The following is a 26,960-nucleotide window of genomic DNA, read 5'->3' on the forward strand; positions in this document are numbered from 1 at the left end:
AAATTCGAAAAATATTTACAGACTCAAATTAAAGACGTTATTAAAGTGTAAAATATGATTATAACTACAAAATTTAGAAATATAAAATTGCTTTATGTAAAAACTTGTTTTATTATTTAATTGCAATGCTTTTTCTTCGTGAGATTTGGTAAATTTAAAATTCTATGATTAATATGACCGTTTATTATTACATAATTAGTTGATAACAGTTTTAGATAAAGCAGCTGTGGCTAAACCAGCGATGGCTAAGCCAATTTGGTAACAAAATTTTGATGATATTGTAAATAGAGGCTGATATTTCACTTACATTAAAAAAAAAAAAATTATAACATTTAAATTGGATAAAAATGTGAAAAGAAAAGTTAAGTGACCTTTTAAGTTTTCATAATTTCATGTAAAGGTTACTGGTTCATCTTCGACCAAACTTAAGTTATTGGAACTTTTAAAGAAATATATAATTTCTGAATTATAAAATATTTTGCCCCTTTTTATCAAGATCTTAGCAACGGATTTAAAAAACAAAAACAAAAATGACCACCAGCATACGCTGGGTTTATTCATCAGAAATCACTTTTTCAAACTCAGGGACCTCCTGAAAGAAGATAGTTCCTGGAGAAAAGTCAAAAATAAGTAAATCTGCACAACTGCAAACACTTCCTTCGCTGAACTTGGTGCAAAATAATAATTTTGTTCAAGAGAATTGCACTTTAGGATGAAGTTGCTTTTTCGACAATAGCCTTATATGACATTTGGTATTATTCAGCAGTTTAACTAATTCATATTTCAAGAGGTGGTTTGTAGTTCAATGATGATAAAATGCGAGCAAAATGAACAATTCGGATAATAAGCTTACGAGGAAACATTCTAAATTCTTCAACACAGTTATCTGACAATTGGCTAAGAGAAATCAAACATGACTTCTTACATCCCATGCAGTCAAAAATGAATGGAGATAACCTCTTTCTTCTCTAAAAGACTCGTCAAAAAAATAGGGTCTGACATGAGCGCTGTACGTCTACAAGGAGGTGGATCCTAATTTAAGAAATTTGAAACAGTTCGCAATGGTTGGCGATCCTAAGAAGAAATACAAAAGAAATAATTGATGATTTACAATATCTCTTGATAGCTTGACCATATCCAGCCCGGGAAAGTCTATCAGTAGGCTACTATAGGGGTCATCCTGCGGAGCCGCGGCTTCCCGCATTCCTTAAAGGAGCTTTAGGGGACCCTGGACCCTTTCTTTGGCCACAGAAATCTCTCATTCATGTTAGAACAGAATATATAAAAGTAATTACATAAAATAAAGATTAAAAAAAGCAAAACAAAAAATGCAAACTACATGCTAGGAGGAGTATGTTTACATTTTTTGATAAATAGAATTTCAAAAAAAAAAGAACAAGAAAAAAAATGGATGGAAAACAGAAAGAGGGAAATAAAAGAAAATTCTTTCACCAATGCAAACATGTATCTGCATAAATTACATTGAATTTCCATGTTCAAACTTACGTTTATATCACAAAGAACTGTGGGTTGGTTTGGTTGACTTTGTATTTCGTTACATTTTTAATACAAGTTGCTCATCTTTTTTTGGGTTGTGTTGTGTAAGTATGGGATAGGAGAAAATTATTTTCAGTTTTTCTTATTCCAATTTATAACTTTGGATTTAAGTTGAAAAATAAAGTTTCTGGGATATGAACATTTACACTCTTTTACTAAAATTCTCGACGTTATATTTTCTTAACTCCAGATTTTGAAACATGTTCAAGTTTGGCTGATATTATCAATCGTACCACTCATGTTATTAGTATCCTTTAAGATTTTGGTCTCTCATCCATGTTTTGGGTATGATTAATCAATTGGATGTAGAGAATTTGACTTCAACTATTGATTGCATCTCACAATACGAGGGTCGTTTGAAAAGTCCGTGCAAAGTCAGAGAGATAGCACCACTGGCGCGTATCGAGGTTATGTTTAGTTAGTAGCATCTCTTGGAAGAACACACACCAAGTTTCAGCCAGATCGGTCTATTTCTTTGTGTTTGGCATTCGTTTGAATCGAGGAAGTCGAGTGATTTTCAAAAAATGGACGAAAAAGAATTTCGTGTGTTGATTAAACACTACTTTATGAAAGGCAAAACGCCTCAGGAGACTAAAGAGAAGCTTGATAAACATTATGGTGACTCTGCACCTTCGATTAGAACAGTTTATAAGTGGTTTCAAAATTTTCGGAGTGGCCATATGGGCACAAGTGACGCTGAACGTTCTGGACGCCCTGTTGAGGTTACTACTCCAGAAATCATTGATAAAATCCATGATATGGTGATGGATGACAGAAGAGTGAAGGTGCGTGAGATTGCTAGTGCTGCGGGCATCTCGAATGAACGGGTACATAATATTTTGCATCAACATTTGGACATGACAAAGCTATCCGCAAGATGGGTGCCGCGATTGCTCACGCTTGACCAAAAACGAAATCGTGTGAAGTGTTGCAAGGACGGTTTGCAGCTGTTCCAGAAGAATCCGCAGGACTTTAAGCGTCGTTTCGTCACTGTGGATGAAACATGGATACATCACTACACTCCTGAGACCAAAGAACCATCTAAACAATGGGTTACCAAGGGGGGAATCTGCGCCAAAAAAGGCGAAGACCGTTCCTTCGGCCGGAAAGATTATGGCGACTGTCTTTTGGGATTCGCAAGGAATAATCCTCATCGACTATCTGTAAAAGGGTAAAACTATTACAGGTGCATATTATTCATCGTTATTGGACCGTTTGAAAACCGAGCTGCAAGAAAAACGCCCACGATTGGCCCACAAAAAAGTCCTTTTCCATCACGACAACGCACCAGCTCACACCTCAGCAGTTGTGGTCGCAAAATTAATGGAAATAGGGTTCCAACTCGTTTCACATCCCCCCTATTCTCCAGACTTGGCTCCCTCGGACTACGATTTGTTCCCCAATATGAAGAAATGGCTGGCGGGAAAAAGATTTTATTCAAACGAGGAGGTGATTGCAGAAACGAATGGCTATTTTTCAGACTTGGATAAATCCTATTATTCGGAAGGGATCAACTAACTAGAGCAGCGTTGGACGAAGTGTATAAGCTTTAAAGGAGACTATGTTGAAAAATAAAAAAGGTTTATCCCAAAAAATTAAGTAGTTTTTATTTTTGCACGGACTTTTCAAACGACCCTCGTAGATCTATAAAAAAACCATACGTGATATGACGAATAAAATCAGCAATAAGATTCAGCAATGCGGACCTTACCATATTTTCAGTATCTATTCATTTTTTTACGAACATTAAACATTTTTACTCATATTAAAACATGCACATACCATTTTCTTCTAAAAATCACTTTTTCAGACTCAGGGACCTCCAAAAAAGAAAAATAAAAAAAAAAAAAGGATAGTTCTGGAGAAAAGTCAATCTGCACAACTGCAAATACTTCCTTCGCTGTACTTGGTGCAAAATAATAATTTAATTCAAGAGAATCGCACTCTACGATGAAATTTGCTTTTTCGACAATGGGCATGGAACGTTTTCTTGAAGCAACACGAACAAATTTACTGGTCTAAGATTCGGGACACAATCTTGATAAATTCAAACGTGAGAAATCCATTTATATGAAATTAATTATATTGAAATGTAATGATATTCATAATAGCAATAAAGTTATTGAACATCTAATCGAACATTGCGCAAAATGTTACAAGATATTTTGTAATGTAACATATTCATCAAGAAAATGAGTAGAATAGTTAGTTATATGGTTGCTTTAACTACTGATGGCACGAACATTAAACATTTGTATCTAAAGTCACGCAAGAAAATGCCAAACTTAAAAAAAATAAAATAAAATAAAAAAAAGTATAGAGTAAAAAGCTTTGTAAAAAGAGAAATATAACAAACATCATTTTTATATTAAATCTAACTAAGGAATAATAATGAATCGAAATTTATCGATTTTGTTATTAAATTATATTTCAAGTTTAGTAAAACAATGTACCAAGAGCATGTCTGGGGCAGAAATTAGGCAACACTGAAACATGAAATCTTTGAATCTACTTTCATAAGGCTATCGAATTGCAGCATGCGATTCAAAGAGTAAACTTACGCAGTTATCTTTGCATGCAGATTGGTTGCTCACTTTCTACGGAATATAGTAGTAAGTTTATTACATTATAGGTAAACTTTGTATAGAAATCAATGATGGAGATATGTAAAGCCATTAGCAAAAATACCCAGCCCCAATGGCACTTCAAAGACTGGCCTAAATTGGCACTCTGATTTGGAAAAATGTGAACTGAATTGGTGAGACCGCGAGGTATTTTACTAGGTTTAATAGAGAGTTTAGTTTATAAGAACAGTAAAGTCGCTGGTATCTTTGGTTTCAGGAATTAATGGGTTAGAAGTTAAATTCAACTACAAATACTCACGCCCGTGCTGCAGAACAGCGATTCACAATCATAAATCCTAACAAAAGAATTGTGATACTTGATGGAGAAGTAACTTTACTGCCAAAATCCTGAGGCAGTTGACCAATTATTGAAACTTGGCCGAAAGGTGTTACTGAAAGAATTTTCAGATCAAGAAGGAAATTCGGGGTAAAAACCGATCGCAATGGCCATTCTTTGCTGCAAGAAAACTAGTTGAAATACACTCTAGATGGTGCAGAGCTATCCAGCTCTGAAAACAAGTTTTCTTTCGATGATATAGAACTCATTAATTTAAACCCTTAAATATATGGTTACTGCGTAAGCTTGCCAATCTGGCGAACTAACTGCTTCCATCACTGGATGGTCGTCGTTCACTCCACTCACGCCCTTGGCGCACATGCATATGAGCGTGTATGTATGTGCATACAAATAAGTGCAAGTGCATTTGCGCTATCCTTATCTCTCATTTTGCTTATTATACTGAATCCATGAACGTACAGAACAAACTGACTCTGTATAAGACACTACTAAGACCCATCTGGACCTCTGCGAAACCTTCAAACATTCAAAGAATCCAATCCTTTCAATCTAAAGTCCTTCGGCATATCGTCAACGCTCCTTATTATGTATCCAATTTAACCCTCCACACAGACCTCAATATTCCTTTTGTCAATGACCTAATCCATTCTCGCTTCCTTAATTTCCATAATAGCCTAACCATACATCCTAATCCCACAGCACAAGCCTTATCCACAACAACCCATTCTGACAGTCCTCCACGACGTCTGAAATGACGCTGGCCCCGCGACCTTTTTGTCAATTTCCTGAACTTGCTTCCAACCTCTAGAGCAATGGTTCTCAATCTTTCTGATGCCGTGACCCCGCAATACAGTTCCTCATGTTGCGGTGACCCCAAACCAAAAAATAATTTTGGTGGCTACTTTATTACTCTAACTTTGCTACAGTTATGATTCGGAATGTAAATACCTGATATGCATTATGTATTCTCATTGCTACAAATCAAACATATTTTAAAAATAGTGATTAATCACGAAAACAATATAATTATACAGGGTGATCCATTTAAAACGCACCAATCGCTAATAACTCATTAGGAAAGCGGAATTTCGAAAGAACCCACGAAGTAAACTATATGTTTGTTTTTTTTGTCTAGTTTTCAAATTTCCCAATGCTGTATCTTCATTTTTGGAGGAGTTACGGCCAAAAACCTGATCTGGATTTCGTAAGGACCACTGGTTTTGACAATGATTATGAAAACTACGTAAAAAATTTTGAAAAATGACTTCAACCCCGATTCGATATCCCTAATATTTGTTGAGATATTTAAGATCAAAGTTACAATTTTATCTATTCATGAACGGTTTTCGATATTAATTTTCCACCAGAAATACACGTTTTTGGAGGTCCTCTGTCTGCAAAAAATGTTATTTGTGACGCAAAGAACAAAAATAATAATAATTGAACATTTTAAAGAAAGTAGTGTAATGTAATGGTTGTGGGTGAATCAGGATAAATTTGTTTTATCATCAAAATAATAGCAATCATTACATCATTTTAATGTACCCCGTATGCAAGACTTCTTGACCTATGATTACGGTACGAACATTTTGCCAGGGATGGGCGGATGTTGGTGTAGTGGTCAAGAGCGTGGCTTTGTAAGTGGGAGATCCACAGTTCGAATCCGGCGTATGACTACACTTTATTAAAAAGAGTATTATGATCTTTTAAGTAATAAGAATGACTGCATACGCATTGTAACTTTGATCTTAAATATCTCGACTAATATTAGGGATAGCAAAACGGGGTTGACGTCATTTTTCACAATTTTTTACGTAATTTTCATAATCATTGTCAAAACCAGTGGTCCTTTTGAAACCGTGATCAGGTTTTTGGCCATAACTCCTCCAAAAATGAAGATACAGCTTCGGGAGTATCAAAGAATGAAGTTAACAACGCTATCTCTAAGCACACCCTATCCAGACTCCAATCATAACTACTTACATTATCTCTCAGACACGCACTGACTAGGATCCAAAATGTGAATCCATATTCGAGTTCACACGAGTCCACACAATATGGAACATATTTTCCCGTTAAATAAAATGATTTGCCACTATCGTAGTGGTAACAAACATTAAAAACACAATTCAAGTAGTATAGATTTCCACAACAACAACCTTCAAATCATTTTACCCAATCCCAAAACTAATTTGTGTGGCTACAAGTAAATGTAGTGAAATTGACCATGAGTAGATTTGAGAAGAGTAATTACATTCCGGCTAGGAAGTAGAACCCAAAGAGGAAGAAAGACGAAGAAAAGAGATATACCAAACTCTAATTAGCTGAAGGAAGTGAATTCAAATGAAGGTACTACAAGAAAGTTAACAAGGCTGTGGAACGAAGTATGCCTAAAATTATACGGTCAAATGCAAATACTAAATATAGGCAGTAGTAAAGGGCTAATATTTGTTTGTTTAGGAATATGAAAGAAAGAAAAAAGAAAAGATGAGTTTTCTCTTTGGGAAAAATAAAAGGTTTTAAATTAATATTACTGTAACTTGCCCTTATTTTCCTTTAGTTTTTCATTTTAAGATAATTTTGCACAATAAAGTTTTGTCATTAAATGTTTACCATGTTATATGATTAACTTTATTTGATCCTTAATATTTAATGATGATTAAAAAGAAACATTAAACGGCATGAACCACTCAAATATTTCCAACAATCCTGTTTTTTGTGATTCCCCAGTTTTCAGATTCCCTGGCTGTTATATTGATCTATGCAAATTGATAAAAGTATGATCTTGTTATAATCTTTTCTAAGTTGAGAAAATTTTTGACCCAACAGTTGCTAGCTTTCTGTTTGGTTTCTTACTAATTCTTTAAACATTTTGTTCACTTCGATGGAATTTACATTGTATTTCAAGCTAATTTGGCACCAGCTAAAGATTTTTCATCTTCTTATTCTGGACGTTTCTAAACAAACGAACGCCATCGCATCATCAGCGAAAATTCACTACTCCTAAAACATTCATTCGCTCAGAGCATTCAGTACTTCGGCTGGTCAGACTGCCTCATCCACAGTTCAGAAAAGATAAGCCCTCATCGTTTTTTAGTAGCTTCCTCCGTTGTCCAAAGGAAGTAAAGGTTCTGCAAATAACTTTGATCACCTTAAAAGCAGCTCTGCCTTTTTGACGTGAATACGTCTTTAAATTTGCTATCATATGGAGGCAATCCAAAAAAACTAATGATAACAAAATCGGGGGATACAGTTTGGCATTATAGATTCGAATCTATCGTCTACATCCAAAATTAAATACGACCTCTGGATAGCTAAAGGATCAAAGAATTCATTACGATAAACGAGGACTGTGACGCATCGCGCGCGGTGGAGGGGGAAGCACCGCCATTTTGAGATCATTTTGCTGCGTATCGAGATTTGCTATTAGTATAACTTTTGACTCGGAGAAGTTCGTTTAAGTTTTAATCGTCAGCTGTCGTCACAATCTATCGATTGTACATAAAACATTAGTGTAAAATAGAGACAGTGAGTACAATAAGGTGTTAGAATAAAAAAATATTATCAAAAATATATAATGTCGGCCTATACGTGTCGAAAAGCCAAAACCAAATACAGAGATCGTATACGGTTGGAAAGGGCTTCTCAAGAACAATCGAATAGTAATAATAAAACACCATATGACCGGGTCAAGCTGTGCCAGGAACATAAAAGAATGAATCCGGCCGAGCGGATCAACGACGGTGTCAGTACATCTGCAGTTGGGGCGGTTGAAATTATGCAAGTGGATGATAAAATCGCTTCTACATCGACAACGGACTGTATAGATTGTGTTCAATTGTCGATTTGTTTCCTTGATTTCATCCTAAATACATAAATAAAAATATTTTATACAAAAAAATATAACCCGTTACGTAAACGTATTCACGTACAACACACGGCCGTGTCCATGACACAGCCACAGTTTTTTAATAATCAAAGAAATGCCCATCACAGGATCATCTAGCTGCCATAAAACGATGGTTTAGCGAAGAAATAACCCTTAAGAAGAGTCTGATTAAACGGACGGGTCTGGAGGGCGAACTCCTAGAGTAGTGGGAGCCACAATAGATCCACTGGGTCGCGGTGGCGTAGGCCTTTAAGGCCATCCTACTAGAATTTAATCTAAGATAACTTTTTTCCATCGCCTAAAGGACATGTCTTAAGGGGTTATAGGCAGTCAGAGGCGCAAAAAAAGTCATTTTTTCAATTTTTTTGGGGGGAAAAACGTGTTTACTTTTTTATTCGGGAACTTTTGCGTCATATCAGTCTATGTTTAAGGAACTTATTGTAATTTTTTCGTTACAAATTAATAATAATTGTACTAATGGCGAATATTTTAATGCAACACTTCAAAAAAATGCAACCCTCTCGTGGACATGATATCTTGAGATTGGGTTATCTGAAATCAAAATTTCGAAAAGATTTCGTTAGTAGATGACTTTATCTCGTACTTGACCGAAGGATTTAGAAAAAAATTGAATTTTTAATTTTTGGGACAACTTTAAAGTTTGATTCACGATTTTCACTAAAAAAATTGACCATTTTATGTTTGTAAAACAAGTTCTATTCATTGAAAAAAAAAAATCCTTCGTCCAAGTACGATTTTAATATGTGTAAAAGAAATACGTAAAATTTCAAAAAGATCGGTGCAGTAGATTTTGAGATATCGTGTCCACCGACTTTGAAAACGTAGTTTTGAGAAAAACGCGTTTAAAGTTTTCAGCGGTTAAAGGTTTGCGAATAAAACCTGGATAATCTTTTTTTCAACTTAGACAGTGTGATCGATTCCAGGCCCATAAAATAAGTCCTCCTTGTCTTCCAAAATGTCCAAGTTTTCCGATTTCTGCTGTCTGCGTAGGATTCTTGCCTCCCGCGTAGCTTGTAAACTCGGTCGGGGCTTGTAAACACTTTCACTCTTACAATTTTGCTCGGATCGACTTGAAATTTTAGGACAACATTCCTGAGATACTATACTTTAATATAAAAAAATAAAAAATAAATCGATTTTTTCAAATTTCTGACTGCCTATAACCCCTTAAGGAATTAGAGGAACCAGACAAAATTTAAAAAAAAAAAATCATAAGTAACAAATCGATTAGCTATAGAAAATAAATAAATTTTAGTAATTTTAAATTTAGGTTGAAAAGTATTAAGTAGGAGTTGTGAGCTGGGAAAAATAATCAAATTTAGATTATCGTCAAAGAATATATAAGATAACATCAGAAGAATGTAGTTCTCAGTGGCGATGTTGAACTACTCGTATCTACCGAATCTATCTATCGAAAAGGGTAAAACTATTACAGGTGCATATTATTCATCTTTATTGGACCGTTTGAAAACCGAGCTGCAAGAAAAACGCCCACGATTGGCCCACAAAAAAGTCCTTTTCCATCACGACAACGCACCAAGCTCTCACCTCAGCAGTTGTGGTCGCAAAATTAATGAAAAATAGGGTTCCAACTCGTTTCACATCCCCCCCTATTCTCCAGACTTGGCTCCCTCGGACTACTATTTGTTCCCCAATATGAAGAAATGGCTGGCGGGAAAAAGGATTTTATTCAAACGAGGAGGTGATTGCAGAAACGAATGGCTATTTTTCAGACTTGGACAAATCCTATTATTCGGAAGGGATCAACAAACTAGAGCAGCGTTGGACGAATTGTATAAGCCTAAAAGGAGACTATGTTGAAAAATAAAAAAGGTTTACCCCCAAAAAATTAAGTAGTTTTTATTTTTGCACGGACTTTTCAAACGACCCTCGTATGCGTGGAGAGTCAGCTTACAGAGAATTGGTTTAAAGTATAATTCGTGATAAAGATCTTCATCTAATAAAGAGTGCTCGAGGTCGTTCTATTTGTTCAAAGCTTTTAAGCGAGGACATAATTGCCCACTATTTAGTAGAAAGTAATCGTACAATCCATTGATTGCTTTAATACATTATTGGAATAATAATAATAATAAAAACAAGGGAAATCGCTGGTGAAAATAATAACGTGGAGATTGGAATGAAAGGTAGTTACGATGAGTTTATAAATAAAACTCAATAACTGATAAAACTAATTGCATATTGAATTCAACCATCATGGGGCCATTAGTTCCAAATATTAATGGCTGGATATGTTCTATCATTGATTATTTCAATCATTTTTGCATATTTAAATGGAAAATATTTCTATATTTATTTTCTTAATAAAATAAAATCAAAAATTCCATTAACCCAAAAGATACGGAGAGCGTTTGGAATTTTCACAAAATAAAAATATTGTAAACCGTATAAAATATTAGTTTTATAGAGACAGGTTATGGGACCTCAATTTTAAGGTCCCCTGTAATTACTAAATTCATTATTTAGAAATATTATAGTTATAAATATTTTAAGCACACTCCTCGGTTCAAAACACTAAATTTGGTTAAGTTAGACCTGAAAATGCTGGCATTACTTTACTTTTTTGCTACCAAATATTTGTAAACATATCTAATTCAATCGTGCAGTAAATATAAAAACACATTTTTGGCGCAACTACAGGACTTTCGCGTTTCCTGGCTTCCGGCAACAAAAAATCGCGAGATGCTTTCATATGTTACAGCCAGCTTCCAGCTCGGCAAACTTTTTTCGTACGTCAACTAAATGACGTAGTTCGTCCATCATAAATTCGCTCTTTGTTAATCAGAGTAGAGTATTTTTTTTGTTTTAAATATTTTATTTTTGTTAGACCCAAACCGTTGCGTAACATATTTTCCATTAGATTAAATTACTCAGTCTTTTATTTGGTTAAAAGTGTATCAAAATAATCTTTGTGAAAAATTCGTCTATCTTCTCCAGTAGTCTTTGTCAAATCAAAAACAATATCTCGTCTATCTCTTAATTTGCTCTTCACCTCGAACGCTTCATCCTCTATCATAAACAGCCTCAAAGAAAAGTCCTTTTCTTTCATACTTAGTACGAAGTGCTGGCCATTTCTTCTTAATGTCAAGCATTCAGAGATTAGTTCGTCTATATTAAGTTATATGTATATTAAGTTAATGATCTGGAGAGAATCCTGCTCGATAGATGTTTACGAAGTTCAAAGTATCTAAAAAAGAAAATTACTTTTAATTTCTTCATGCACCTTGTGGATAGTTTATTATAGTGACATGGTAATGAATTCTTGTACGCGGCCAAAGAGTCTTTGGCATTTCCTAGACGGTTAAGGACAAAGATACTTCATCTTGGACTGGTTTAACTCCACAACTCACCAAATATGCAAATTGCATTAGTCAAAGCTGTAACCTTCAACGTTAAGGCATTTCCTTGACGGTTAAGGGCAAAGATACTTCATCTTGCACTGGTTTAACTCTACAACTCACCAAATATGCGAATTGCATTAGTCAAAGCTGTAACCTTCAACGTTAAGGCATTTCCTAGACGGTTAAGGACAAAGATACTTCATCTTGGACTGGTTTAACTCCACAACTCACCAAATATGCAAATTGCATTAGTCAAAGCTGTAACCTTCAACGTTAAGGCATTTCCTTGACGGTTAAGGGCAAAGATACTTCATCTGGGACTGGTTTAACTCCACAACTCACCAAATATGCAAATTGCATTAGTCAAAGCTGTAACCTTCAACGTTAAGGCATTTCCTTGACGGTTAAGGGCAAAGATACTTCATCTTGGACTGGTTTAACTCCACAACTCACCAAATATGCGAATTGCATTAGTCATCATCGCCCCAAAATGACCAACTATTTTTAGCAATAGTTGGCATATACCACAAACAGAAGATATTTTTGGAAGTTGGTGTGTCCAGTTTGGAATATCGTATCTTCTTCCAACTTTCCCCTTGGCAAGATTAATAAAGGAGCCAAGCCAATAAATCGCCTTGACGCACACCGTTTGAGAAAAATGATACAGTTAAAATCATAACATTAGAATGGAAAAATCATTAATTTTTATTTAGTGAGGCAATGAGATTGACTTGCTAGTTTTCTTTTGGAAGTGCAGGTAAAGAACCTTGAAACTACAATCTTCTTCCATCAGCTGATCCGCACCTCATAACAGCCCCCGGCAGGAGCTAAGCAATTAAGAGAGTGGACAGTATTTCAGTCGATGTTAATTGATTTAAACAGAGAAATGTTCTCTATCAGTTATAGAATCACAGAGCATCTCCTGTCACGTACGCACCCATACTCGAACACGATCAAATAACTTTTACTTCCATCGTTTTTCAGAATTACATCACAAACTGAGGCCATAGATCACAACTGAAGCATATTTCAAAATACTGTCCTGTTATGACTGACGTAGACGTAGGTTTGGTGAAGCTGCACTGCTGACCGTGCCTCTACTCTCCACAGTTCTGCTCCATCCCAGGCAGCTGCACGTTTTCCTCCAGTTCACAAGTTTAATGGCCACGTTTCTTTTTTTTTTTTTGTAATGGACGGGCTCAACACTAACCTACGCCAACTAAATGACGTAGTTCGTCCATTATAACTTCCCTCTTTGTTAATCAGAGTAGAGTATTTTTTGTTTTAAACATTCTTTTTGTTACGCCCATACCGTTGCGTAGCATATTTTCCATTGGATTAAATTACTCAGCCTTTTTTTTTGGTTAAAAGTGTATCAAAATAATCTTTGAGGAAAACTCGTCTATCTTCTCCAATAAATCAACAGGTTCTTCTTTTATTTACTGGGACAATCCCATATTAATACTAAATATTACACGTTTGATTAGCAAAAATGATTGGTTAGTATGAATATGAATCTACGAGGGTCGTTTGAAAAGTCCGTGCAAAGTCAGAGAGATAGCCCCACTGGCGCGTATCGAGGTTATGTTTAGTTAGTAGCATCTCTTGGAAGAACACACACCAAGTTTCAGCCAGATCGGTCTATTTCTTTGTGTTTGGCATTCGTTTGAATCGAGGAAGTCGAGTGATTTTCAAAAAAATGGACGAAAAAGAATTTCGTGTGTTGATTAAACACTACTTTATGAAATGCAAAACGCCTCAGGAGACTAAAGAGAAGCTTGATTAAACATTATGGTGACTCTGCACCTTCGATTACAACAGTTTATAAGTGGTTTCAAAATTTTCGGAGTGGCCATATGGGCACAAGTAACGCTGAACGTTCTGGACGCCCTGTTGAGGTTACTACTCCAGAAATCATTGATAAAATCCATGATATGGTGATGGATGACAGAAGAATGAAGGTGCGTGAGATTACTAGTGCTGTGGGCATCTCGAATGAACGGGTACATAATATTTTGCATCAACATTTGGACATGACAAAGCTATCCGCAAGATGGGTGCCTCGATTGCTCACGCTTGACCAAAAACGAAATCGTGTGAAGTGTTGCAAGGACGGTTTGCAGCTGTTCCAGAAGAATCCGCAGCACTTTAAGCGTCGTTTCGTCACTGTGGATGAAACATGGATACATCACTACACTCCTGAGACCAAAGAACAATCTAAACAATGGGTTACCAAGGGGGAATCTGCGCCAAAAAAAAAGGCGAAGACCGTTCCTTCGGCCGGAAAGATTATGGCGACTGTCTTTTGGGATTCGCAAGGAATAATCCACATCGACTATCTGGAAAAGGGTAAAACTATTACAGGTGCATATTATTCATCGTTATTGGACCGTTTGAAAACCGAGCTGCAAGAAAAACGCCCACGATTGGCCCACAAAAAAGTCCTTTTCCATCACGACAACGCACCAGCTCACACCTCAGCAGTTGTGGTCGCAAAATTAATGGAAATAGGGTTCCAACTCGTTTCACATCCCCCCTATTCTCCAGACTTGGCTCCCTCGGACTACTATTTGTTCCCCAATATGAAGAAATGACTGGCGGGAAAAAGATTTTATTCAAACGAGGAGGTGATTGCAGAAACGAATGGCTATTTTTCAGACTTGGACAAATCCTATTATTCGGAAGGGATCAACAAACTAGAGCAGCGTTGGACGAAGTGTATAAGCCTAAAAGGAGACTATGTTGAAAAATAAAAATGGTTTACCCCCAAAAATTAAGTAGTTTTTATTTTTGCACGGACTTTTCAAACGACCCTCTTAAGTTTAGCACAAAGTTAAGAAAAGTTTGTGATCACAGAGGAGGTTCGCAAAAATCTAGCAAGAACTGAAGTTCATTTAAAATATGTACGACTACGAGTAAAAGCACTCAATGAGCTAACCCATTACACATTTAATTTGTGAATAAAATTACAAAATATTATCATCAATGTAAAATTAATAAATTTATTGGATAACAGAACTCTGCTACGAAAATAAGTATTACTGCGACCTAATTCTTGCATTCTTGACGCCTGAACCAATATAATCGATACATACACCATACAGTGTGTGCAAATTTTATTAATATAATCGTATATTACTGAAAGTAGAAAGAAATTTTGGCGGATTGCAGTTTGATAGAATCAGAATTTTGATTTAAGCAGCATTCTAAGGAGTTGGAGTTCAGAAAGTCTGGTTTTTCATCGTCACAAAATTGGTCAAATATATTTTCAATGATTTAAAAATTTGAAAAAATGAATTAGTTAAAAATTTTTTATAATTCTAGATTACAAACAAGTGTCTGAAACAATGACCAATTTTTTCTAATGAGCAAAATGAACAAAAAACTGTGAAAATAAATTTGTAATAGGGTTTGAAAATGAGGAAAGGATGATTACCATTTTTCTTAAGAGAGAAGGGAATGAATCATATTTCGGTGAATGGAACAAGGACTTCATTTTGTACCACAGAAAGCAAATAAGAAAGGTTCACAATTAAAAGTTCCCTGTACGATTAGGAGTATCCTACTGTTCATACAACTTTATCCAGAACTGGCCGATGTCCATTCCATAATGCTCCATCGAGATCGCTACTTAAACCAGATTATGAACCGTACCTCTGACTGTGATATCTCGCAACAAATTGGCAGCTATTCACAGTTAGATCTGCTAAATGTTGTGACAGATGTGACCAAGTTTACTTGGATTACAGGGTATACAGTATATAAGTCCAAAATCCGATATAACTTTTTTCTAGATTTAGGAAATCGCCAATGGGTGTGGTTTAAACACAGAGAGTTAGGTCTCTAATTTTGGTTTCTAACTCTTTTTTTTTCTCCCATGGAATCACATGGTTTCCCATGGTCTCACATGGTTTTTATGGTGATTGATTCATGGAGAGTTGTGATGTCTCACATTCTTTAATAGAACCATGGTTTCCATACTTTTTGAACATAACTTTAACGATTTTCCTTAAGTTTTCCTGAAGGCTGTTGTCCAGATATTAGGTCCAGAAATTAATTTGTGCAAATAAAATTTGATAATTTTAAGAACATAAGCTGCTGGAAAGTCCATTTTATTCATTACTTCATTTATATTTTAGCAATTTTTTCCACGCTAAATCTTATTAACACTGCATTGCCAATCCGAAGTCAATTTTACTCCAAAATAAATAGGAATGGTCTCTGTTTCCCCACATCTCATAGCTATCCCGAAATGCTCTTAGATATGCTATCTCCACTCTTAAGACCATGTCACGGCTTAAGACCATGGAATTCTTAGTTTCTTTTTGCAGATTAGTTTACTTGAATCATAAGAGTCATTTTGACTTCCAGATTGGCATTACACGGTAAATATATCGGAGTCATTTCGACTTCTGATTGGTAATATAAGTAGATTTTCTATTATTATCTTGACTCCAGATTATTGCCTAAAAGCTTATTTGATAAATTTACATAATTTTCATAGAAACTCTCAAGGCACAAAAAGAAAAGCCTCTTTCTAAAATTGATTTTCTGTCCGAATTGCAGCAAAAACTAGCAGCGAATTGGGTAATTTCCGATTCGTGTCAACAGCGCACAGTAATTGAAAAAATAGTGAATGTAATTTAAAAAAAATGAAAAAGTCCCTGATCAGAAGGCAGTCAGTCAATCAGAGTTCCAGAAATTACTGCGATGCTAAGTTGAAGTTAATTCCTTCTGCGTGAAATGTTAAAGCCGATTTGTGGACAAAATTTGTTTTTTTGGTTCTTAATTCCTATTCTTTCTCATCCTTTAATGCAAATTTTATTAATTAAAATATATATGACTCCACATTGGTAATAACTGACTAAGTTCGAGCATTGGCAATGCAGTTGTTAAGTAACTTATGGAAGAGCAACTGATTTATGTCATTTCTCATCAGCCATTTCAATTTTCTTGGATTAATAAGCCATCTTGCATGAAGAGCATGAACAACAATAAAGTGGTTTAAAAAGTAGAGAACTACATCTTTTTTTAATATATTATATATTTCATGTTTAATCATGAATGCCAAAGTTTGCTACACTATCAACCGAGTTCGATCTCCGCTAGAAGTGCTCAATGTTTAGCTGCACTTAAATTAATGTACAATTTCCATTTACTTTATTACCTTTGCTCTCTGAGAATGAAGTGGGGGTGCTCATTTATTGGTTAACAGCTGCTGAAGATCTAATCTTCTTCTTTTTATGGGAAGGTTATATTTTCAGTTAAGTAAAATAAAGTAAATAAAAGTTTAATCAGTACGATTTTTCAATACATAAAGTGAAGTACTTCTACTTCATTGGTTCATATCTTTATTTAAATATAAATAGACTACTTTATTTGAAAAGTAATTTCTTCGCTATATGTAAATATATAATATTTAAAAAGCCATTTTCCTTTTAATCTTTTTTTTTTTTTATAAATTACTGGTATCTTGAATTTCAGATCAAATGGAACCTTTTGATTACAATTACATCCTCCCATATCCAATATCTTGAATCAATTTCTTCGTTTTTAGATTACTCCTTTAAATTCTGACCTCTTTCAAGATTAATATGTTACTTATACTTTTCCTCTTGTAGATAAATGAAGTTTAAGCATGATTTTTAAGGATACAAATTTTTTTTTATTGAACGCTTATGCTGTGGTAAATGCACTGCGTTGGGGGAGCAACACAAAAAAGAAGAAAAATGGGTGCCCCTTCTTTGTAATTTCAATTGGTTGCTCATTAACAAATTATTTTGAATTAATTACATGTAATACGAAAGAAATTAGGTATTACAATGACTCTAGGAATGGACACAAAACAACAAAATTGAAAAACAAAAAACTATTGGTGATAAGTAGGGAACGGATTCGTATGTATTTACATATTTTTTTCTAGACAATTTACAGACGTTTTTCAACTAGAATTATTCATACTGACACTTTTTAAGCCGTTTGAGTCTACTTTTATTTCACATATTTCCACATATTTGGATGTTATCGCATATATATACATATTTGACTAAAATAAATAAATATTTCTACATATTTAATCAAAATATGTACATATTTTTTCATATTTTTCATTTTGGGCATATTTTCATAATTGGGAGGTGGTTGACAGGAACTGTGAACCACAGACTGTAGGGCTGTGAATCACAGTGTGTACAATGGTTATTGTAATTTACACAGAATGCTGCTAAACAGTGAAGGGCACTTGTTAGTTCTTTGAAGTTGTCTGACGTTGTCTGTTCTTTCAGCTCGTTCGTTGAAGTGTCCAATTCATTTCGTTCGGTCACTTAGTGTATTCTTTTTTTGGGTGAAATGCCACGAACATCGGCTTCAAACAAACAACTGGTTGCTAAATATCTTCGCGAGTTTCCAGCAGAACTTTTTTCGAAGTGATGGAGACATTTTGTACTGCACAGCTTGTGACAAGCGTGTTTCTTGCTCTCAACGTTCCCAAGTCACCCAACATATTGCCACCGGATCGCACATAGAGAATAAAAACAGAAAGAAAGAGAGGACGTCCTATGAAGCCTTCCTTACATTTCCATCATCAAGTAAGTCTACTCTGAGTACAGATCTGTGTCGGGCTTTGGTTAGAGCAGATATCCCTTTCCACAAACTTAAAAATCCTCATTTCAAAAGATTTTAGTCGTTACAAGTCCATCTTACGCCCAGATCGTCGTCACTTTACGTTCCAACATTTGAAATTTCATGTGGTTGCAAACAATTTCGAAGAGTGAAGTTTTCAAAATTGAAAATTTAACACATCTTTTTATAAATAGTAAAAATGTTCTTTGTTGTATAAATCATTATAACTTGTAAAAACAAATTATTTTGTTCCTAATAAATTATTATAAATTGTAAAAATGTTCTTTTCTTGTATAAATAATTATAACTTGCCCCCCCCCCAAAAAAATGTCCATTTTACTTAAATATTCCAGAAAATATTTTAAGAAAATCACATATTTTCCACATAATGCATATTTTAATTAAATATTTGGCATATTTAAATACATAAAAATCCGTTCCTTAGTGATAAGTAATCCAAAAATCCAAAATTTAAGATATTTATGAGGTGTTTTTTTTTAACCTTTTGTGTTTTCATCAATGATTAAATTAGATTTAGTCTTTGAGATGTAGTTTTAAGAGATATTTTCTGTCTGAACAAACCTCCAGTCTCAGAGCGTTTTTGGTAAAGCTTTATTAATTTAATTTAATTAATTTAATCCCTTTATTTTAATAAATAATTATAGAAAAACGTTGCCATAATCCATAGAGAAATACTTAAAATTACAATAGATATTCTTAAAATATAAAAAAAAAAAGCAATAACTTTGCAATCTGAAAAACATGATTTAATGTTCATTAATTTTGGTGTCTGATTCAATATTTCAATAGGATGAAGCAATTGAACTCACAAAACGGCTTGAAAGAGGAAACCCTGTAAAATTTAACAATAACCATGTAAAAATATCGTATAGACCTTGTCGCTAGGTCGAAAGCTCGGCACAATAAATAGCATTTATTTTTTTCATCCTAATGAAATAATTGATTTACCAAATCAAAGATGCTAGTTTTCACTTACATTTTTTATTTTTTTTTTTTTTTTTTTTTATTTATTTATTTATTTACAGAATATGTACAAAATTTTTACAGGAGTACCAATGATGTGTATTCTAACTCCTGCACAGTTATCTCATATATGCACAAGATAGTAATAGAGTCAAAATTTGATTAGAGGGAAAATAAATAAAAACCTCCAAAAGAGAAAAATAAAATGTTGAAGTCTAATTATGGTTTTAAATTATATGCTAAGTATGTGCTTGACTCTGTTATGTTTGTACTGGATGTTGATGTCATATGTTCCTGTCTGGCTGTAAATAGGTATGTCAGTGTCATGGAGTTTGGTGAAAAATCTGTGTGTGCTATTTCTTACTATGTCCTTGATGTAAGTGGAGTCAGTATTCTTGTGGAGCGTCTCGATGTATGTGTTTCTGGGTGAGTCAGTGGCCAGTCTTAAGAATTTGTTTTGAATTATTTGGAGCTTTTTGTAGTTGGTGTTACAGGTCAAGTTCCATGCAGGGCAGGCATATAGTAGCATTGGTCTAACAATTGCACGGTATATTAGCAGCTTGTTTGGGGTATCAATGTTTGAGTCCCTTGATAGCAGAGGAAATAAGTTCCTGATAGCCGCTTTCCCTTTATTTACACGATCTTTAATGTGAGCTGTGAAAGTCAGCCTCCTATCCATTGTTAGACCTAGATATTTAATCTCTGACTTCCAGGGAATTGTTAGATTTTTAATTGTGACAGATTTAATAAGTACCGGTCTCCGCTTTGTAAACAGTATGGCCACAGTCTTACCATCGTTGATTCTTATTTTCCATTTGTTACAAAACCTATTGATCTTATTAAGTGCTCTTGACAGCCTGTTTGCGATGGTGTCCGTCCTCCATGAGGAGGTGTAGACAGCCATATCATCGGCGTATAAAGCAAGCTTTACATCTTTAGGGTTGGGTAACATGTTTAAGAAGATGATATAAAGAATGGGGCCAAGAATTGATCCTTGAGGTACACCGGCATATACTTGTTTTAGGGAAGAATTTTTCTGATTGATATTTACAAAAAATTGTCTATTGCTTAGATAGGAAGCTATTAGTTTTATTAAGTATGGGGGAAAATTGTAGGTAATAAGGCAGTAGAGTAGCCCTTCGTGCCAGACGGTATCGAACGCCTTCTCCACATCAAGTGACACAAGACCAGTGTGCTTTTTTATATTAAAATTGGTCGTAATATCATCAACTAAACGAGTTAGCTGAGTAATAGTGGACATACCGGGCCTAAATCCGCATTGTTCTTCTTTTAAAAGCGGCATATTACTGTAGTGGTTATAGATCCGAGTGTGTATTACTTTTTCTAGAATTTTGCTCAACGAACTCAGCAGACTTATCGGCCTATAACTGGCGGGGTCACTAAATGGTTTACCGGGCTTGCGAATTACTATAACTTTAGAAATTTTCCAACTCTCTGGAAAGTGTCCTAAACATATGATTTTGTTAAAAAGTAGAGTTACAAAGACAATGGCCCTACGAGGTAAGTTTTTGAGTAGGATGTTTTGTATTTTATCGTATCCTGGTGATTTATTATTTTTTCTAGATTTAATTATAGAGGAAACCTCTTTAGGGGAAGTAAGCGAGCATATTTCGGGATTGATATCATGACTATTGATAAAGTTGCGCACAAAACGACTAACTTTGTTAACGTGACTAGCTGTGCTTAGATCATCGTTTTGTTTATGCACCTTCTCAAAATGTTCAGCCAAAACATTAGCCTTTTGTTTGTCGGAATAGAACTGTGTTCCGTTAACACTAAGCGGAAACTCACCATAGTCTCTACTAGATTTAAACCTCTTTGTCACCTTCCACAGACTATTGTCACGTGTGTCTACTGAGGACAAATATTTTTTCCATTCAGTGTTTCTCCACCAGATCAATATCTTTTTAATTAAAACTTGAAGAAAGTTAAGCAGTTTTTTACAAGCACTTCCTCTGTATTTTTGATATAACTTACGTATCTTGTTTTTAAATTTTATTAAATTACCTATTGAATCAGGCAATGTCTTAGGGTACAACGCATTATTACGTAACGGGATAGAGGCAATTGCCGCTCTATTTATTAGCCAGGAAAACTGTAAGACTTTACTCTCCAATACATCTTTATCGTTAATATTTCTCAAGAGATTTATTTCTTTATCTATATATTTCTTATAATTTTCCCAATTTGCCTTTTTAAAATCAAAAATGTACTTAGGTGGGAGTTTTACTTTGTTTGCTAGGATACTAAAGAATATCGGATTATGATTGGAGCTTAAAATATTTAGAGAAACAGGATCGGTATAGTGCGAGACATTCCTAACTAGAGCAATATCAATAATACTGGGACGATGACTAGGAGACGGAAAATAAGTATAGTGTTCTGGGGCAGCAATGTTGAAATTGTAATCAAGGGACAGATCGAGAATTAGTTCGCCATCAGCATTATTGCAGGGACAGTTCCAGGCTACATGTTTGGCGTTTAAATCACCCATAATGATTACCTTGTCAAACATAGTTACAAGATTAATTAATTCCTCTGAAATGATTCTTCTGTTAGGTGGTTTATAACAAGCTATAAATATTATTGTTTTATTTTGAAAGTAAACTTTTATGCCAATGACCTCCATGGACTTTACCTGCGTTAGTTGAACGTATTCGTGGTCAATATTTTGTTTGATAGCAAGTGCTACACCTCCTCCTCTAGAATTTCTGTCATTGCGGTACAGTCTATAGTTTGGGATGGTCAGTGTGTCAGTATGTTTTAATTTAGTCTCCACTATACCACAGATATCTATGTTTAGTTCAGTAAGTGTATGTGTCAGTTCATGTGTTTTTGTTTTTACAGAGTTTGCATTCCATACAAGTATTTTACAATCATTGTTCATATAATAATTAGAGTTAGAACACATTAATCAAAAAATGAAAAAATAGCTTCCGTTATAATCAACAATTTGGATATTGAATCAGGTGAGCTTTTTAATTTATTTACAGTATTTGTAACAGTGTTTACAATTTTTTTGAAATCAAAACAACTTCGCAGATCTTGTATAAGTGTGGCTAAACTAAAGTTTTCTTGCTGTTGTTGAGTCTCTGGTGATCGCTGGAGTGTTTTGTTTGTCCTATTTGTCCAGGCATTGTTAGCGCTAGTTGTAGGATGTTGATACTCACTTCTAATTTGAGGAAATTCAATATTGTTCAATGCAAATGTTTTGGGTATTCCTTGTAGTTTATTTTTGGCATTTTTTCTGGCTTCTACAAACTGGAGGACTTCACAGCTAGTGTCAGATGAACGATGTTTACCTCCACAATTCGCACAAACATACAAATTAGTTTCAGTTTCAGTTAGTTTACAATCTTTGACCAGATGCTCTTTAGCACAATTTTCACATTTAAGTTTCCTTTTGCAATACAAAATTGAGTGCCCATAACTTTGACACCCAAAACAACGCATAACTATATTTCTGCTTCTATATTTCTCCCAGTGAACACGGCAATAAGCAATCGTTCTAACAGCCAATATGTCCCTCATTAGTGTACCTTTTGTGAAACTCACAAGATATGTTGGGTATTTTTGAACACTTTGCTCATCAGCCCCTTTTTTTTGAAATTGAATAACATTTTCAATTTTCAGATTTTTGCTCTGTAAATCCTCTTTTATTTCTTCAGTGGTTATAGCAGAAGGCAGTTTAACTACCATTTTATGGCCTATTTCTGTTTTAATAGGATAGGTATGATACTCAATAGAAGCCTTATTCAGATACTGTTCAAAGAAGCGGTAGTCCTCAATGCATTGGGTATAAACAATGACACGATCTCGTTTGACTTTAAATTCAATCTCACCTTTGAGTTTAGGCTTTATTGACTCCATAGATGCCTTATGGTTTCTAAATTGGGAGTACATAACTATTGGGGGCATGTTAAATGCTACCTTCTTAGTTTTAGAAAAAGTATTAGGACTTTCAAAAGGTGCGGTTACCATTTCATCTTCCTCAGAATCAGAAAGAGCTATGTATTTGTTAGAAGTTTTTATCCCTTTAGAGGCCATTTCCGGAGAAAGGGTGTAAAATTTTCTTTTTGCTTTTCTTCTAAAAGGCACTTCTACAAATTCATCTGACATGTTTAGATCAGTTATCATATTCGAGCATTCTCCTTCCTCAACACAGTTAGAGAGCATCATTATACCTTAGGGTAGTCTATGTAGTGGGGGAAAGGGAGGAGAGGGTGAACCCCTACAGTCCAACACATAACCCCCACCAACACAAAACTCACCTATGCTCACTCTTCTTTCAAAAAGATGACCTTCAGTCTTCGTCGAATTAAACGAAAACCACTCGTTAGAATTTGTTGAAATTTAATATCCAAGTTACTAAATTACTAACGATACCTCTCACAAACTTTCACATTAATCAGAGTTCTTTTTAATGAGAAATTCGAAAAAATATGAGACTAGATGTTACCTGTCCAACAGTCTAATCGCAACTGATTCACTTACATTGTACTCGAAGCATAACACGTTTACTGATGGAAGGTGGCACACCGTTGCTAGCGATGCACAGATATGCGCCCATGTGCAGTCTACTGACTTTGGTAATGTGCAGCACTTCTCCATCTACCACATTCACTGTAACACATAAATAATTAGCAAGTTAATATTTTTTCCAAATTATTGGTTCCATTTATTAAAATATTTTAATGACAAGATAAACTCTACCTACTTAAATTCTTTTATACCTAAAAACTTACACAAATTCATGCTTTCTGTAAAATTTCTGTCAAAAAAGCGCTTGTATAGTTATCATAATTATTTTTGTTCCCCTTCAATTTAGTAAGCTTCCATTACTGAATTGAAATTCACGAATTCAGCGCCAAAATAACATTTTCTTTAAATCATAAACACTTGCAAAGTGTAGTAAAAATAAAAAAGTTATTTTTTTTTACGTTTATTTTTGCTACAATCAGCGCGTTGGCGCTCTAAGTAACAACGATAGAAGTGTATGGTAGATATCGTACAAACGAGTGGAGAAGTTACCGCAGTGGTAACACTCCAAAACAATATACGACTATTGTAGTCTACTATTAGTCACTCTCTTCACTTGAGAGGAGATCACGAGGCCAGACTGTCTCTTAAGGCGTCTTGTCGGGTTGTCAGGAAGAGTTCTAGAAGAAAGATTTTGAGCTAGAGGATTCGCTTGTGATTGTAGGTTGAAGTGAAGTTTTCTGTATCGTGTTTTCAGCGACTTGTGTGACAAAAGGAATGTTAAGGTCAGTGGGCATAGTAGTCAGGTTGGAGACATAAAATGGAGTGTTTACGATAGTTCGAAGTATTTTAGGCTGAAGAAATTGAATCCTTTGGAGATTTGTGCGTTTGGTTGAACCCCACAGCTCTATTCCATACGCCCAGATGGGTTTCAAAATACTCGTAGTAGTATAAATTACTCTGATGTTGTCCAGAGAGAGTTTTGATCTTTCTAAAGGTAAATTTAACCACACATTTTCGCTACACCTTCTCCACAAAAATTACGAGTACTTCGCAGATGCGTTGGTATGATGCTGGCATATCCGGGAGCGGCAAATAAATTTTACTGCCAATAAAAGAACAAAAGAAAGCGGAAGGAAAAAGGTTGGCCACCTATCACCGGATTAGACTTACCAAGTTGTACATCTTATGAGATGTTTAGACAAAATCTCAACAAAAGAAGTTGAACCATTTTTCGTACTCAAAACCGATATCTAGCAACTCAAGATCAAAAATATGCACGACTGCATTACTATCTTTCTTATGAGGTGTAAGAATAAGTAAATTTTTATAAAACACTATAAGATAAATTATTTTGTATAATAAAAGTGGCAATATCAATGAAAAGTCAAGAATTTGAGACAGTCCTGTTCTCACTCAAATGAAATCTGTTGAATGAAATCATATTAATAACATGTTGGCTACTGTCTCGCATTGAATGTACAAACAGACTTGTAAAGCCAAGGGGAAGTAAACATCTGTGAGAGTATGTATGTGACAGTGTTGCCAACGATGAATCATTTGTGAGTTGGCAAGTACAAGGCCTTGCCGACACGTTACCCAAGTCATAGCCAAGCATGACTGATAGTTCGCATTATTGATAGTACATTTGCAATGGATATAACAATAGTTTAGCTGCATCTCCCCCTTCCTTCACCATACCCCTCACCAAAAGATTCTGCGTGGGAGTTATATATTAGTTGTTCTAGAGATTAGAACTGACATTACATCTTGAATTCAGTGCACCACCAGCATTTGCCAACTTGTTAAAACGATGATATTAGTGCCAATAGGGAGATAATGGTGAATGTGGAACTATTAAAAGCCATATTCTTGCACTCTCTGCGAACTTGGACGGGAAACTCAGATGAATTTCGGACAATGAAACGCAAGAAGCACCCCGCAGATTCAGAAATTGTTAAAACATACAGGACTTAAAACTTACCTTGCGCCAATTAAGCGATAAAAAGGTTAACGGAAAAGAAGAATTTTGTGCTTTATGTAGATTTAGACCAAGGCGAAATGAAGGATAAAGATCTTGACCCAGAATCTCCAGGAAGCGTGGAGGCTCTCCAAAGCCAGCCCCAATGCTATCTATAAGCTCTACGGATGATTCCATTACAGTACTTAAACTATGGTAACCGCCCCAAAATCCCTCACGAAATCTCGAGATATCAGGGAGTGTAATTACTCCAGTGGTGCCAGTTTCCTCCTTCAAACCTCTCTCCGTAAGGACTTATTCCATCCTAACACCTTGTGAGAGCACCAGAATCTCTGGGAAATCCTAAAGAATGAGAGGATGCCGATAGAATGAGATGACCTTCACGTCGAGTCATATTGACCCAGCTCAAACTTTCAAGTCTTCTATTTTAATATCTATAAGGGCTGGGCTCGCGAAATTTTTATTTATCTCTTTTTGACGTATTTTGATTGAGATGGCATAGAATTTTTTCCCGGTGCCTGCAGTACGGGCGCGAACCAGCCATTTTGACCCGAGGTGACACTTTGTGCCGTTCATTTCTTAGTGTTTTGACGCGAGGTGACAGTGTGCCGTTCATTTCTTAGTCTCAGTTCATTTCTTAACCTTTGTTGGGACTCTTAGGAAAAATAAGCCAGAAATCCCCACTGCTACGCAAGTCAAGGGAAGTAAACAGCTACCTTTTTGGGTTCACAAAGAAAATTTCTATGGTGTCTTATGTACCCAAAAAATCAAGAGCAGTAATTTCGTTATCTACAATGCGTAGCGATAAACCCATTGAACAAAAATAAACCCGAAATTATAACTTTTTACAATGTTACCAAAGGAGGGGTAGACACTAATGACCAACTCTGTGCAAATTATTTTGTAGGAAGAAAAACAAATAGATGGCCCATGGCCATTTTTTACCACTTACTTAATGTGTCAGGGCATTATTGCGTACATCACATAAAAATAATGCTCAACGTAAAAATATAAATTTCAAAATGGACCGACGCACCTTCCTCAAAAGTTTGGGGCATCAATTATTGCAAAACGTCATTATCAGAAGGTCGCTGAGCACCGCGTTCCCACGGAATTTGAAGGTGAG

The 26,960-nt window shown here is 35.1% G+C and overlaps 1 protein-coding gene across 9 annotated transcripts in view; it reads right to left on the reverse strand.

Annotated features, from left to right (window-relative positions):
* Positions 1-26,960, reverse strand: part of LOC141458909 (lachesin-like) — a 551,804-nt gene that overhangs the window by 26,743 nt on the left and 498,101 nt on the right. For all 9 annotated transcript variants that reach the window (XM_074137481.1, XM_074137488.1, XM_074137483.1 and 6 more), the window contains one exon: positions 23,869-23,997. In XM_074137481.1, coding sequence (XP_073993582.1) covers positions 23,869-23,997 — 129 coding nt within the window. The remainder of the gene's footprint in view (positions 1-23,868; positions 23,998-26,960) is intronic.

This window comes from Rhodnius prolixus, unplaced genomic scaffold (assembly GCF_049639745.1).
Source record: "Rhodnius prolixus isolate KJV_2025 unplaced genomic scaffold, Rpr scaffold_5, whole genome shotgun sequence".
Taxonomy (NCBI): Eukaryota; Metazoa; Arthropoda; class Insecta; order Hemiptera; family Reduviidae; genus Rhodnius; species Rhodnius prolixus.